The sequence below is a fragment of the Macaca thibetana genome, chromosome 14 (genome assembly GCF_024542745.1).
Source record: "Macaca thibetana thibetana isolate TM-01 chromosome 14, ASM2454274v1, whole genome shotgun sequence".
NCBI lineage: Eukaryota > Metazoa > Chordata > Mammalia > Primates > Cercopithecidae > Macaca > Macaca thibetana.
Genome location: NC_065591.1, coordinates 95137177 through 95154233, shown reverse-complemented (window position 1 = coordinate 95154233; position 17057 = coordinate 95137177). Strand labels below are relative to the sequence as shown.

Genomic DNA, 17057 nt, shown 5'->3' with positions numbered 1-17057 from the left:
TAAATCTTCCTCCTTCCTGTCCACACACTGTTTTGGAAAATATATGCTAAACATTTCCTAGAACTTAGAAGGCAAAAACAAACATAAAAGCCTTAAATTTCCAGCCAGGCACAGTGGCTCATGCCTGTAATCCAAGCACTTTGGGAGGTGGAGTTGGGCAGATCATGAGGTCAGGAGATGGAGACCATCTTGGCCAACATGGTGAAACCCCTTCTCTACTAAAATGCAAAAAATTAGCCAGGTGTGGTGGCACGTGCCTGTAACCCCAGCTGCTTGGGAGGCTGAAGCAGGGGAATCACTTGAACCCAGGAGGCAGAGGCTGAAGTGAGCTGAGGTTGCGCCACTGCACTCCAGCCTGGCAATAGAGCAAGACTCCATCTCAATAAATAAATAAATAAATAAATAAATAAATAAATAAATAAAAATAAAAGTCTTTAATTTCCAAAGCTTTCCTTTTGTACTTTAACGTTATTCCTTGGCCAGGCGTGGTAGTCCACACCTGTAATCCCAGCATTTTGGGAGGCCGAGGCAGGCGAATCACCTGAGGTCGGGAGTTCAAGACCAGCCTGACCCACATGGAGAAACCCCATCTCTACTAAAAATACAAAATTAACCAGGCGTGGTGGCACATGCATGTAATCCCAGCTACTCAGGAGGCTGAGACAGGAGAATCGCTTGAACCCAGGAGGCAGAGGTTTTGGTGAGCCGATATCACACCATAGCACTCCAGCCTGGGCAACAAGAGCAAAATTAGTCTCAAAATTCCTTTATGAAACTTTGGCTCCTTCTAAAGGAACTTTTACCTACCTAGGCTTCCAACAATATAATAATGGTAAAAAAAAGTGAGTTGGTTCTGCTATCTCCTTCTAACTGCTTTCTTGTTTTGATCTGTTTTTAAATTTACATTTAATTGACTCATTTTATATATTTTAGTATTGTCAACTGCCATTTTACAAATAGAGAAAAAATAAAAAATAATATTAAAACCTCATCAAACTGATGAAAATAAAGGTTAGAATTGTTTATATTTTATATCTCACTTACGATTCTAATCCTGCCTGTTCAGTTTCCAAAGGCTGAATTCGTTCCAAGACATGGGAATACTGGATATTGGCTTTCACCCAGGCAGCCAAAGGTGCAGCTGCAGTACTGGCACGCTTAGCATTCTGAAAAATCCATGAGAAGTGATTCAACATCCTTACTTAATTTCAGATGAAAGCAAAGTTAATTCTAACACACTTTATTTGGACATTTATTAACTTGACCCAAATAAAGAAGTTTTTGGCTTATAGCTAACACAAAAATACAGTGAACTTCTATTTTGATTAAGAGAAATATACATGAACTCTATTTTCACTTAAACATAAATTTTTGAACCACACAGAATCTTTAAAATAAAGATGTTTTATCAACATAATTTTCTATTAGTCACATTTCTAATGAATACATGTGTCAGCCACAACAATGTTTGAGTATCTTTATTAGATAAGAGCAGCTTTAAAACCATTGTAATTGGTGTTAAAGAAGATGTACATAACATTTTGATTAAGGGATCTAAAAAAATACCAGAATCATGAAATCTAAATTGTTCACTGAAATTAGATACCACTGTCCTAACACAGATACCTGTTGTCATCTGACAAGTGACACAAGAAAAAATAAAAGCACACCAGGACAGTTGAAAGTTAAAAAAAAAAAGTTTTTTTTTTTTTAACTTTCAACAGCAGATACAAAACTATTAAAACCACTCAATAAATCTCCCCTGCTACCTAGATTCTAATTTACCTGATTCTGATGGTTAATGCTTCCCAGATATAATACCTATAAGCTTATTTTTGATTTTCATTTTTAAGTGATCTAAACAATTGGCAATGACAAAACATCACATTTTAAACAGCAGAATATTATATGGTATGGAAAAGCAAATTTATGATATAACTTAAAAATTACCTTTGGATCAAAAGATCCTTTATTTTTATAAAGAAGTTCTTCAACGCTCTCTCTTATTTCCTTTGAAATATTTCGGGCATCAAAGGTTGCTATGTCTTCTCTTACACCTCTTTTTGCAAGGAAACTAAAATTAAAGCATATTTCCTTAAATGAGACTAAACAAAATTTGCTGTTTCTGAAAAAAAATCAGTTTAACAAAATGGTGAATGTAATACTTTTAATCCATTAGTTAACAAAAAATACGGTACTAAAACCTTTAAGCTTCTAATGTATTATCCTTATTTTTTGTGTTTGTTTTGAGACAGAGTCTCACTCTGTCACCTAGGCTGGAGTGCCGTGGTACAATCTCAGCTCACTGCAACCTTCACCTCCTGGGTTCAAGCGATCCTCCCACCTCAGCCTCCTGAGTAGCTGGGACCACAGGTGTGTGCCACCACATCTGGCTAATTTTTTGTATTTTTATTAGAGATCGGGTTTCACCATGTTGCCCAGGCTGGTCTCAAACTCCTGGCCTAAAGTGCCTTTGCCTCTCAAAGTGCTGGGATTGCAGGTGTGCCCAGCCATATTATTGACTTTTTGTAGACAACAAAAACTCTAGAGAGATGTACAACAGTCTTTCTAATGTTCTGTGAATAAACTAAGAAATGATATGAAAGAATCACATCTTGTTCTACTCAAATCCTTATTTGTAAACTATTAGGTACTCATATGTTCTAGGATGTGCAAGAAAATTGTCTGACTCCTTTTAAGGTAACTTAAAGTGCTCTCTCAACCTATGTCCTCCTCCATCTCCAGATATAAAATGAACTCTTTACTATCAACCTAAATACTAACAAGGAACTTAATATCGGCACAAACCATAACACCACTATTATAACATGAAACCTGAGCCTGCATGGTTTCATATTGTGTTAATACCTTATTCTCTTCTAGTTTCCAGCTCCCTTTTATTATTTAAGGGTCTCCTTCTTTCTGTTTCTGTCTGTCTCTTTCCCTCTCTCAGTAATACAAGACTCTTAAGGATAGTGACTGTATTTTTTTCATCAGTAAATCACAGTGAAATCACAGTCCTCTCTACTATGTATGGACCAAATACATTATTATATTTATTGAGAAATTTCTTAAAGATTCTAAGGTATTCCTTTTCTTCTGACACTTTTAACAACCACTTAGAGAAAGGAATATATAGATCCTGATATATGATTACATAGAATACCTTGAAATTTCAAGGCAAAATGAATACCCATGTATTTAGATGAAGTGCACTTTGAAAAACAATATAAGAAATATTTAAAACTATGAAAGAATGTGTCATTCATTGCTGAAATAATATTTTTCACAAATTGAAAAATTTACCTTTTCATGCTCACCCAAGATGTATCAAAGATACCCATCAACCTTAAAACTCCTTCAAGAATGTCTCTAATTACATCAGGTGGCATGCGTAGTGAGCGGATTTCTGAAAGTGACTCTGGCTTAATGTTTCCAACTGCTAGTTTAGCTTCATTGACTAAAGGCTAAAAGAGAAAAAGGCAATTTTTATTTTCAAATTCTATATTTTTTAAATCACTAACTCTTGACAAATTATCTTTTATTGTCATTTATGCAAAATGACTATAGTTACTAATGTCCTCTCTCTTAAAATAACAAAATGCTTTAAATCATACAAGGAGTAAAAAACGTTCAAGTTGAGACAGTAAGACTTCTTGCCACCACAACTGCAACAATCTAATTTGGAAAATCTAACTTGTTTTGAGACAATTTGTCATTTTCAAGACGCTCTTTATATCTTAGGACTAGCTGACTAATTTAATCAACTGGAGAAAAAGAGCTTAACAGTATATCTTAATTTATCTAACATATTTTTTCCCTCTACAATCAAAACCATATGGCTCATGGAAAACAAAGATTCTTTTAAATTATCATCCATTAATTTATACTTTTTTTGGCAGGCTTTCCTTCTTGTTCTCTTTTACAAGTAATATTTTGGTTGAAAACCACATTTTATAATACTATGAGAAAACAACTTGAGATACAAATAATGTTTAAATTCCTACATATAGCTGGTAAGCAAAAATGTAAATGGATCTTAGCATGTTTTTTAACTTACTTGTACTTCTTTTAATTCATCATCAATTTTATTTTTTCTTTCTTCAATTTTTACAACTTCTTCTGCTATTCTGTGCTTGAGTCTTTCAAGTTCTGTTTTTTGCTCGCTAGCATCCTATAAGAATATTTAAATGGCATTCCAATCAATTTTAATGCATGATATTTAAAAGCACGAAATCTAAAATATAACATTTCAAAATAACATTTTCTATTAAATGTTTACCCAATATTAGTTTTGAATCTATGACAAGAGAGTTTCCAAAATGCCTGGGAAACCAGTTATATATTTTACTCTATATTTTCTATCAGAAAGGTTTCAGTGCTTTAATTTTTTCTACTTAGCAAAGCAATAAATGCTTTTTACATAAAATTTAAACAAGATAGAAATACATAATTTTCTTTTTTTTAATTTTTATTTTTATTTATTTTGAGACAGAGTCTCTCTCTTGTCGTCCAGGCTGGAGTGCAATGGCATGTCTCAGCTCACTGCAACCTCCACCTCCTGGGTTCAAGCGATTCTCCTACCTCAGCCTCCCAAGTAGCTGGGATTACAGATGCCCACCACCATGCCCAGCTAATTTTGTATTTTTAGTAGAGATGGGGTTTCGCCATGTTGGCCAGGCTGATCTCAAACTCCTGACCTTGTGATTCACCTGCTTCGGCCTCCCAAAGTGCTGGGATTACAGGCGTGAGCCACTGCGCCCAGCAGAAATGCATAACCTTCAAAGTATGACTTTAATTTGTATTTCCTTGATTATTGATGAGGTTGAACATCTTTGTATATATTTGTCATTGTGAGTTTTTTCCCTTTTTTTTTTTTCTTTTTGAGACAGGGTCTCACTACGTTGATTAGGCTCCTGGACTCAAGGGGTCCCCCGCACTTCAGCTTCCCAAGTAGCTGACATTAAAGGCATGTATTGGCATGCCCAGATCTTGAAATGCATAGTTTCTTAAATAATCATAATAAAATGTATCGAACACTTAAACAGCCCAGGCACAGCTCATGGATTCCTTCTTTTATTAACCTCTTGTTCCAATTGGAAGGTATCTCTATTCTGAGTTTGTATATAGTGCATTTAATTTGCACTTTCTTCATGCCATAAACCTAGAATTGCAAGTCTTAGAAGTTACACAATTTGGTATTTAAGCTATCTCTTCAGACAGTACTTTCTACAAAATACCAAACAGAAATATCTGCTATTTATAATTAAGCAAAATTATTAACTTATGAGATGCATAGTTATTCTCCTGGGTCTCTGCTGGATAATAAAATTAGCTACAGTCTTAGAAATACTGCTTCTCAGAACAGCGCAGAGAAAAAAGTAGCACATACTCAATGTGTATTACTAATGTCACTAGCCAGAGAGTACACAAAGCACACATAATGCCAAATATTTTCCTTTATAAATACATGGTAATTAACAGTGTTATCCTTTATGTAGTGTTTGCTTTTTCATAGTTCAAATAACTCTTTTTTTAAGGTCAAAATAATTGAGTTTTTTTAACGATAAAAATGGCTGATTTCATTAATATTTATATTAATTTTGTTCCAAAATACCTTGAGAAAAAAAATTATGCTAAAGTTTTACAGTATAAAAATTATTATATGTACATTTTCTGATGTATTACTTAGCAGGTCAGGTACTCACTAATTTGATTTCTATCATAGATTGGCTGTTTCTAGAATTTCTTACAAAGGAATCATATTGTATACAGTCTTTTGTGTCTGGCTGTTTTCACTTAAGTGTAACATTTCTAAGATTTATCAAGTTTTGATTTCTCTTAGCTAAAAATCTGAAAGTGGGACTGCTGGCTGACGTACTAAGATATGTTTAACTTTATGAGACTGTGCCAAACTTTTGAAAAGTAACTGTAGCATTTTTCATTTCCTCCAGCAATTATAAAAAGTTCCAGATGCTCCACCCCGCCTCACCACACTAGACTGAGGTATTTTCAGTCTTTTTATTTCACCCATTCTAGTGGATATGTAGAAGCATATCACTGGGACTTTAGCTTACATTTACTTGATATTAATGAAATTAACATCTTTTCATGTGTTTACTGGTCCTTTATAGATCTTCTTTCATAAATGGTCTACTCTAATCTTTCGTTCATTGTTAAACTGGAGTTCCGTTTTACTATTATTGAGTTGTAGTACTTTTTAAAAATTCTGAATAGAAGTTCTTTATCAAATACATGTTTTGTAAATATTTTCTCCCAGTCTGTGACTTGCCTTTTCATTTCAGAACTTATTTCATTTATTTCATTTCAAAGAGCAGAAGTTTTCATTTTGATGAAATCCAACTTATCAATTTTCTTTTTCTATTTTGATATCACATCTAATAAGTCTTCACCTCACCTAAGGTCATAAAGATGTTCTCCTGTGTTTTCTTCTAAGTTTTATAATTTAATGTTCTAATCTTAGATCCATCATCCATACTGTGTAAATTTTTGTGTAAGTTAAAAGGGAAAGGTTCTGGGCTTTTTCTCTCTCTACTTGGACATCCAAATATCCAGCACTATTTTTTAAAAAGACTATCTTCCCCCATTTAATTGGCATTTTTGTGTAAAATCAACTGACCACATTCCAATGATCTCTATGCCTACACTAATATCACACTGCCTTAAAATGATTACTGAAAAGTCAGTCTTGAAATCCTAAGTCCCAGGCCGGGCGCGGTGGCTCAAGCCCGTAATCCCAGCACTTTGGGAGGCCGAGACGGGCGGATCACGAGGTCAGGAGTTCGAGACCATCCTGGCTAACACAGTGAAACCCCGTGTCTACTAAAAAATACAAAAAAAAACTAGCCGGGCGAGGTGGCGGGCGCCTGTAGTCCCGGCTACTCGGGAGGCTGAGGCAGGAGAATGGCGTAAAAACCCGGGAGGCGGAGCTTGCAGTGAGCTGAGATCCGGCCACTGCACTCCACCCTGGGCGACACAGCGGGACTCCGTCTCAAAAAAAAAAAACAAAAAAAGAAATCCTAAGTCCCACAACTTTGTTATTTTTAAGATTGTTCATGCCATTTATTTTTTAATTGAGATATATATATTAGTCTGATGAATATTAAAGTTAATTTTCATAAAAGAGGCATTAGACTAGTCCCTATTTGACAAGGTAACAGTCACCAACATGGAGATGGAGAAACATATTTGAGGCATAGTCAGGAAAGCAAAATTGACAGAATTTAATGACTCATTACATTAATGGATAAGGTAACAAAAGTCTCAGTACAATGTGATTTTTAAGTTCTGTCTTAAATAATTAGTGTATATTACAGTACCATTACCTGAGGAAAGAAATACAGGAAAGAAAACTCGTAAGTTCAATTTTGAATCTGTTTCAAATTGTAATGCCCAAGAGACTTCTAAAAAGACATGTTTAACAGATAAAACTGAATTTTTTTTTGTTTGTTTGAGAGTCTTGCTCTGTTACCCAGGCTGGAGAGCAGTGGCATGATTTCAGCCCATTGAAACCTCTGTCTCTTAAACTCAAGCAATCCTCCTACCTCAGCCTCCTCAGTAGCTGGGACTACAGGCACATGCTACCACATTTGACTAATTTTTAATTTTTTTGTAGAGATAAGGTCTCACTATATTGCCCAGGCTGGTCTCAAACTCATGGGCTCAAGCGATCTTCCCTCTCGGCCTCCCAAAGAGCTAGGATTACAGGCGTGAGCAACCATGCCCTGCCAGTAATTAAGTCTGAAGCTAATAAAAGGAGTTAGGATAAAGAATAAAAAAGATGAATTTGAAAACAGTTACATGCAGTTGGTAGTAAGAGCAATAAAATGAACAAGAGCATCCTGAAAGAGCATGGAGACATAAAATACTGGGGCAAGGAAGGAACTCAGAGAAATCTCCTTTGAAAGGATTCAACAAAACAAAGGCAACGGCTCAAAAAATATATACTCAAAATACAAAACATCATGAAAGTACTGAAAGAAGAAAAACATTCCATAAATCTTGAGAAAATTAAAAGCAAGGAAAACTCTCAAAGCCTGAAGGAGAGAATTCTAAGGAAAATAAAAGGAAATACCAACCTAACTGGGAGAGTATAAGAAATAAAATCAGTTACAGACAGATCCATGCCAATTTAAAATATAAAAAGAGACTACATAAGTTGCATATGGTCAACTGAATGCACTGAGTAATCATTCTAAACAATGTGGGAAAATACCATGCCCTTCCACAAAAGCTTAAGTACATAACATCAGTCTGACTCAGTATGAAAAAGCAATGTTTTTTAAATCCACCTAAGTGAAAATGTTATTTTCCACTGACAGTCAGTCATAAATGCTCTCCCTATTGTTTTCATTTTTGTGATCACTCCAAACATTACCTGCATTGACACTGTGATCATTTGAAGGGCAGCATCTGCTTCATCTTGCTTAGTTTTAAGTAATACACTTTGTTCTCCAGCTTTTCTGTTCAGTTCATCCACAAGAGCTTTAGCTTCATTTAGTTTAGATACACCAGCCTACATCAATAAAATATTGATTGGTAATATTTTAAAAAAAGAATTTTACATACACATAGTAAATAAAGCCCTATAGAAAAGAATCAAGCAAACATGTTAAGTGTGTATATACAAAACAGTAGCAAGTAGACTTAGATTTTTTCTTATTGCTAATTATAACAATTTATTTCATATAATACTCATTAAGATGTAGTAAAAGATCCCACAGAGGTTTTAAAGAAAAACAAATTTTAAAGCATCACAGATAATGGTTCAACATATGCAAACCTGTTAAATGGGAGAAAATATTTGCAAACTGTTCATTTGACAAGAGGCTTAACATGTAGAATATACAAGAAATTCAAACAACTGAACAACAACAACAACAAAGAATTCCATTAAAAAGTAGGCAAAGGATCTGAATAGATTTTTTTTTTAAAAAGACACACAAATGGCCAACAAGTATATGAAAAATTGTTCAACATCACTAATCACCCTTTGATCATTACACATTCTTGCATGAATCAAAATATCATATGTACCCCATAAATATCAATAAAATTATCAATATCTATAAAATTTTAAAAAGTAAATACATAAGACTTGAAAAAAAGCATCACAGAAAAGCTAAACAGATAAATACATATTTGATAGTTTAAACACTGAACTTAATAAAAAATACTTTTTACCATTACATTAGATGGGAGAGAAAATAGCAAGAAAGGAATAACTCACTAAACCTTTTCTAATTTCAGTCTCACTGACAGGGAAAAAGGACTCGAGTCACTCTTTTTTATACTAGACATGACCTGATTTTGTTTATCTAATATTCACTTTTCTTGTAAGAGACTGCCTGACATATGGTTCTGGTGGGCTGTCATTCACTTGCCTTACCTGCATTTTGGGTGGGCATTTGACCCTGGCCTGGCCATTGATGGTACCCCATCCTACTATTCAAACAACAGAATAATGAACCCAGGGATATACATGAAAAAAATTATTTATCTTCTATCATGTTTTTGTCACCTAACAAATCAGAAGATTTGGGGAAAGAGTAACGGCAAAAAAGGAATCTAACTAATACTTATTGAGCACCCAACATAAAGTACAGGTAATAAGCTAGGTTATTTCCATATGAATTTATGAATTTTATCTAATATACTCACATACAACTACCATTGACCCAATTAAGCTGCAAAACAGTAAGTTAAAGTAATTTATCCAAAGTACCATAGAGAACTAAATCAGGAAATCAATCCTCCCAAAAGCCTGTATAGTTAGTACCTTAATATAAATGAAAGTGAATCAGTAGAAATGATAAAGATAATTATGTCAATTAAGATGGAGCCTACTTTATTACCCTAACAAAGGGAAACTAGAATTTCAGAGAGGAAATGTTCTCTAACAACTTCAGAGGCTGACATTCTAATGTCACATTTAAGTTAAAGCTCTATAATTAGAGAAATACAGAAAGAAAACTGTTCAGAATGTACTAAGTGACATGGATGAAAACATTACTTTATAAAATATAATTTTAATTTTAAAGGTTATTACAAAGTATAATCTTGGATATTATGTTTTAATTAATAACAGGGTTTTCTTTTTTATTATTATTTTATTTTACTTTGCCGTAAGTTATTGGGGTACAGGTGGCATTTGGTTACGTAAGTTCTTTAGTGGTGAACTGTGAGATACTGATGCACCCATCACCAGAGCATTATACACTGCACCATATTTGTTGCCTTTTATCCCTCCCCACCCCACTCTTCCCCCAAGTCCCCAAAGTCCACTGTATCATTCTTATGCCGAAGAACAGTTTTCTTAATTTCTAAAAATGTTTTCATGTGAAAGAGACTCTTAAAGAGAGTACCATAAGCTATCAAAAACCCATAAATGCCAACCAGTGAAGAAAAGAAATAACCATTCCAACCAGTGAAGAAAAGAAATAACCATTGAATTAAAAAAAAAATACAAATCATTACTAAAACCTAGAGGGCAACATAGGTACGAAAGTGAGACTGTTTTCCAAGGCTTTTAATACAGTACATTTATTAATACCAGATATATGCCACTCGCAACATAATATTGCAATTTACAAAACTCTTGTTTCCTATATATAGATAAAATAATTCAAGATTACCAATACTATACCTGCAAATGACTTTGTCTTTTTAATAATTCCTTTTTCTTGCTGCTACTAATGGCAGAATACACATGTAAAAAGGTCATATATCGGCTTGGTGTAGCACCATATGCTTTACAAGATTCATGGATTAATAAAAATGATTTTAGAAAATCAGGATCAACTAGAAAAAAATAGAAAATAAAAATAACTTATTATATGCATGACTCATTAAAAATAAGAGAAAATATCCTAATGATAGTTATTTTATACAAGATACTTCCATGCTATATAATTATAAATATGAGATAGCATCTTTGCTTAAAGATGCACAAAAGACAACTATTCACAGCTCCCATCTTCTTAGGAATTTTGAATTCTCTAGTTTTAGTAGCATCTATTCATCTACTGTTACATATTTCCCCTGAACATCTTTATTGTTGCAAGAAAAATAAATCTACATGTTGTCATAATACATAAATTGGGACTATATAACAAATGTACAGTAATCCAAAAGTGAGCTAAATACAATCTGCCGAACAGAAAAGCAATATACCAAATACCTATCCACTCCCATTTGATACAGGGAGAAACATGACTTCAAATGCCAAAAAGTTAAGAATAAGTTCACATTAGATTCAATATATCCATGATCAAACACATTATATTCCTCTCACTGACACAATTTGCATCTGTATTCCCAGCCCCCGTGAATGAAATCAATTTGTAATGAATATTCCAAGACAGAACCCCAAGAAACATCCTTGACCTTCCTTCTTCTTGTGTGCCACAGCCATTACGTAATCATCAAGTCTCATTGAGATTACCTCCTAATATCCACCAAGTCCATTCCTTCCTCCATTCTTATTACCTCTTCTTTGGTTTAGGCCTTCATCTTGTCTCTCTTAGATTACTACAACAAACTTCTAAAATGATGTAATTGATTTTGGTTTCTCCTATTACAAATCTATTTTCTAATAACTGAAAAAAGGGATATATAAAGATATTTCTGGCTGGGCGTGGTGGCTCACGCCCGTAATCCCAGCACTTTGGGAGGCGGAGGCGGGCGGATCACAAGGTCAGGAGATCGAGACCATCCTGGCTAACACGGTGAAGCCCCGTCTTTACTAAAAATACATTAAAAAAATTAGCCGGACGTGGTGGCGGGCGGCTGAGGTCCCAGCTACTCCGGAGGCTGAGGAGGGAGAATGGTGTGAACCCGGGAGGCGGAGCTTGCGGTGAGCGAGGATTGTGCCACTGCACTCCAGCCTGGGGTAAAGAGGGAGACTCCGTCTCAAAAAAAAAAGACATTTCTGTTTCTAAAACAAAACTCTGGTTAAATCTCCTTTTAAATCTCTCAATTAAGACCTATCACCTGCAAGTTAGAATCCAAACTCCTTAGCATAATGCAGAACGCTCTTCATTACCTGACCATGATAACCTTTTCCTCACTCTTCATCTAGTACTTATTTATACATCTTATGTTTCAGCCCTTTAGGCTGTTTATAGTTTCATAAAATGCCCATCTCACTTCTCCAAACCTTTCCCATGCTACTCACTCTAACCAGAATAACTTTCTCAAACTGCCTGTCTGGACAATGTCTATTTCCTATGATATCTGCTAAAGTTTTACTTTCCAATGTATTTCATATAAACTTCTACCATCACTTATCTTGCTATATCAGAGATTTATGTTTATATATAACATAACTCTCACTATCACTGGACTATGAGCTACTAAGTGATCTCTAATATCCAGCCCAGTACATAGTATAAAATGAGTTCAATAAATATTTGATTATTAGATGCTTAAATAAACAAGTGAATAAGCTATGGTATAAAGACCACAATCAAAATTGATTTGAAGAGAAAATAATGAGAATATTATAGTTAAGAAAAGATTAAGTCCATACTCACAGAATGTCATAAAACTTTTTCATATATAAGTTATAGAGTTCTGTGCCATATCTAAGTGATAAGCAAATATGAAAAGTTTAGGGGGCTTGCTAAAGACTCTAAACAATTTAAGTAGGTCCTTCAAATCACTCAGGTAAGAAAAATAATTTTTAAATGTGTTGAACTCACACAGTAGATATTCTGTTGGATTCTATGTTAAATGACATAACCTTAATTTTAAAAAAAAAAGGGCTTCAAAATTTTGTTTGCATCAGAAGAAATCTAATTTTGCTACATTTAGCATTATTTAAATTTATAATCATGAATCTTTAATGAAACTGTAACATTAAAAAAGGCAATTATTTCATAAATAAAAACCAGATAAAACTGATTTCATCAAAATACTACCTGAATTTTTTTTCTTTTCTTCTTTTCGTTTTTTGTCATTGTATTTTTCTTCACCACCTGTTTCACTGAGTAACATTTCAGGTATCTAAAACATAAAAAGCAAATCACTGTGAAAAAGTTTAAGTTCCATATCAGAAGTTAAAAACCTTTAACACAAAAGAAGTCAGTATTGATTGTACTTTTCTTTTAGGATTCATTCCAGACTAAGAGAAAAAAAAAATACAGAAATATTTAGAAGAAATGATTTCCTAAACATCATTTTGACACATATCAACCATTAACTGATCGCAAATTAATGGCACATTGGGAAAAGCTCACTTGAAGTGGTGAGACTATATGAAATGAAGGAAATTACAATTTGGATTAAATTAGAAAATAATCACAATGCCATTTAAAAACATACAGTAATAAAAATATTTTATTTGGCATAAAACTAGTAAAATGCCTTCATGGCATAGTAGGGTAGCAAGGATTCTTAGCTTTTTCAAATAAAAACTGAAAGTAAATAAAAATGATTTTATAATCAATTTCATAACTGATCATTCTAAAAATATATTCTTAGTATGACTGAAATTTTGCCATTATTATAAATAAGCAAATACAATTTCATAGCAGATATCATTATCATTAAAGATAACCTTATAAAAATGCTACTTTAGAATATACAAAAGATAGTTTAGATTCCCGAAAAAAATTAAAGTAACATTTTGAAATTTTAAATTAAGCCAAATAGCTTGAATTTCTTTCACTTGATAGAGCTGACATTACCAGCAAGAGGAAACACAAGTGAACCAGCTAATTAGGTCGATAAATCATTTTTTAAATTTCTCAGATTGAAAAAAAAATGTAAGCCAAAAGATGTCTTCATTAATGCAGAGTTCGAATGTACCATAATTCTTGCGACAGAGTGTGCCTTCACTGATTTCTGACAAAACACTTAAACCTATGTGAGAATATTTTAAACTTATATTTTTAAATCAACATTAATCTGTTTCTTTGGGAACTCATTTTCTTTAAAATGGTCTATCCTCAAACAATATCCTGCATTAGCAAAGTCTGCCTGCCTGATTTGCCTCGTTCCTTCCCTTGAAGTAAAAAAATGGTACTTTTTAAAGAGTTGAATGGGCATAGTAAGCCTATTAATTTGCTTTATTTTCATCTATTACATGTTCTCATATATTTCATATATTAACATATTCATAACATAATATATAACATATATTGACATTTTCATACATTAACATATCCAAAACTGATGGATCCTATCAACCCCTTCAAACTAACTTTCATTGCTTCTAGTTGCTTATTAAATAAGATTCAAAGTCATGGCACTTAAACGCTTTCCCTCCTTATCTGTCCCCGATATTTCCCACTACAATGTACCACATACGCTGTGCAGCAGCCACATGAACTCTCTATTTCCAGGCACACTGTGCAATATCATGTCCTTGAACCACTGGGCCTGCAAGTGAGGCAGTGCCCTCTTGCACTTCATAACTACTTCAAAACCATCCTCACTAAGCTCCCTAAATTTAGTTTTCATATTATCAGGCTAAAGTAACCACTAACCCTCCTTGCTGCAGGCATCTACCAGTCCAATCATTTCTTCACTCCAGAAATAATTTTAGCTCTTGGCTCACTTTCACTCTTTCCAACACAATCCTTGTCTTATCTTCTTAATTATTCCCAATTTCAATATCCATTATAGATAATCACTCTAATATCCTCACCTCTCAATTCCTTGAGCACCTCTTCTCCTCTTAGACACCACACTTTTGTCAGCCACTCACCTACACAGTCAAATCCTGAGATTTTGTAATTATCACTAAGTGAAACCCTTCCATAATCTCACTTTCAAACATCCCATTCTTCTATCGCTACACTTTTGTCTTCCCAGCTTACTCCCTCCCAGTATCAAAATCCTGAAACTCCACTGAAACCTACTATCTACGGATTTGACCACCTCTTCACTGTCTTCGACCATCTTCCTATCCTAATTTACCACCATACCAACTTAAATTCCATGATAAATCAAAACAATTATATTCTTATAAATATTCTCAACTCTCTTGCCTTCAATTGTTTTGTCATACTCAAGTAGCCAAGTCCCAATTCTGGTCAAATCTAAGTCACCACCTACTCAAGTTGTGCATCCATGAGTGCACCTATGGCTTGAGAAAAAAAAAAAACACAACTACATTGTTTGGCCTCTATTGAACTCCATGATCACTAACCTCAAGTGAATCCTATCATACTCCATTCTCCTAATCCTTTCCCTCTTTCATTCTCCCAAACTACTATTTTGCATGTCTTCTTGTGTCTCTTTAAGCCTCCAAAACCTCCTCCCTCATTCTTTCCCTCAGCGGATAATCTTCCTATTTCGCTAAGAAAATAGAAACAATTAGAAAAGAGTCTCCCAAACTTTCCAGTACCACACCTGCCCATCTACCCAGATCTATCCCCTACTATTCTGCTTTCTTTCCTGTTATCGCAAATGATTCCTCCATTCTCATAGGAAAGGCCAATCTTTAATTCTTCCATTTGTACGCTAGATCCATTTGTTGTGCACTTACTCAATGATATTATTCTAGCAATTTTTCCCTGTTTTGCATCACATAATTTTTGCTTCCCTATTAAGTCATTCTCAACAGCATATTAACATGTTATACTGTGTCCCATCTTTAAAAAAAAAAAAATACAGGCCCAGCATTGACATGCTATCTTCTTTTGGTTTCTAAAATATAATGTTTGTCTGGTTTTCTTATTTCCCTAGCAGCTTCTTCTCAGTTTCCGTTGGTTCTTCCTCTTCATCTCCCCAGTTTCTTAATGTTGAAGTGTCTCAGGGTTCAGTCTTGGATCGCTGCTCTCTTTTGTTTATTCTCACTCCCTTGGTGATATCATTCATTCTTATAGCTTTAAATACCACCTGCACTCTGACAATTCCTCAAATTTTTTTCTGTATGCCTGACCCCGGAGCTCCAGGCTTATATATCCAAATGCCTTCTCAGACTTATAACTTCAGTGTCTGGTATCTCTTATTTAACACATCTAAAACTCAAGGCCTCATAGTCTCCTCTTAATATGTTCTTCTCCCAGTCTCCTCTGTCTCAAATGATGGTCATTTCATCCTTCTTGTTGCTCAAGCCAAAATACTCAGAAGTATCATTGACTCCTCACTTTCTATTACACCTGATTACAATCTGTCAGCAAATCCTGTTGTTTCTACTGCAAAACATATCCAGAATACAACCACTTCTCACCACCTTACCACTACATCCTTAGCCCAACCTATCCTTTTCTCTCTGGATTACTGCAATCATTTGTAACTGCTGCATCCATTGCACTCTATAGTCTACTTTCAACACAGAAACTACAGTAATCCCATTAAAAAAAGAGTCAGAATATTTCTGTTTGAAAGCATCCAAAAGTAAGTTAGTTCTCAGGAAAAGCTGAAATCTTATACACTGTAGTAGCTTACAAAGCCCCACCCTAACTGGTTTCCTCTTAGTTCTCTGACATCATCTTCAGCAACTCTCCCCTCAATCACTCTGCTCCAGGTGAAGTGGCCTCTTACTGATCCTCAAAATCATCAGACAAGATCTCTACCCAGGATCTTCACCTAGAAAGCTTTCTCCGCAGATATACCTGAGAAGAATGTAAACACCATGAGGGTAGGGATCTCTATCTGGTTTTTTTTCCTCTGCTATGTCCTCAACATATATAGAACAGTGGTACATACTAAGCACCCAATAATGACTTCTAAATGAATGCCTCTTACTCATGTGGCCTCCTCAAGCTAAAATATATTTCAGTTACTAAAATATTACTTCATCTGTAAACCATGTCTTTTATCTCAAATTACACTCCTTACTCTGAATCATGACAGGCATTAAACTATACTTCTCTTATAGAAAAGTAAAGAAATTAGTGATTAAGGATATGAATGTCATTTAAAGAAACAATGTTGAAAATTATTACTTATTCAAATGAAGTAAAATAAGAGGCTTCCAGTTAAGATAGTGTTATGAGTTCACACTTTAACTGATCCCCCTCCAAACACACAGCATAGCGATGATATTTTTTAAGGATTTAAAAATTCTTTAATTGTTAAATACT

At 34.3% G+C, this 17057-nt stretch overlaps 1 protein-coding gene across 7 annotated transcripts in view; it reads right to left on the bottom strand.

The window, feature by feature from the left end:
- The window catches only part of DYNC2H1 (dynein cytoplasmic 2 heavy chain 1), a 349828-nt gene that overhangs the window by 242943 nt on the left and 89828 nt on the right, over positions 1-17057 (bottom strand). For all 7 annotated transcript variants that reach the window (XM_050758863.1, XM_050758858.1, XM_050758861.1 and 4 more), the window contains exons 53-59: positions 12942-13026; positions 10667-10821; positions 8399-8536; positions 4061-4174; positions 3307-3467; positions 1951-2074; positions 1045-1166 (exon numbers count right to left, since the gene is read on the bottom strand). In XM_050758863.1, the coding sequence (XP_050614820.1) occupies positions 1045-1166; positions 1951-2074; positions 3307-3467; positions 4061-4174; positions 8399-8536; positions 10667-10821; positions 12942-13026 (899 nt within the window). The remainder of the gene's footprint in view (positions 1-1044; positions 1167-1950; positions 2075-3306; positions 3468-4060; positions 4175-8398; positions 8537-10666; positions 10822-12941; positions 13027-17057) is intronic.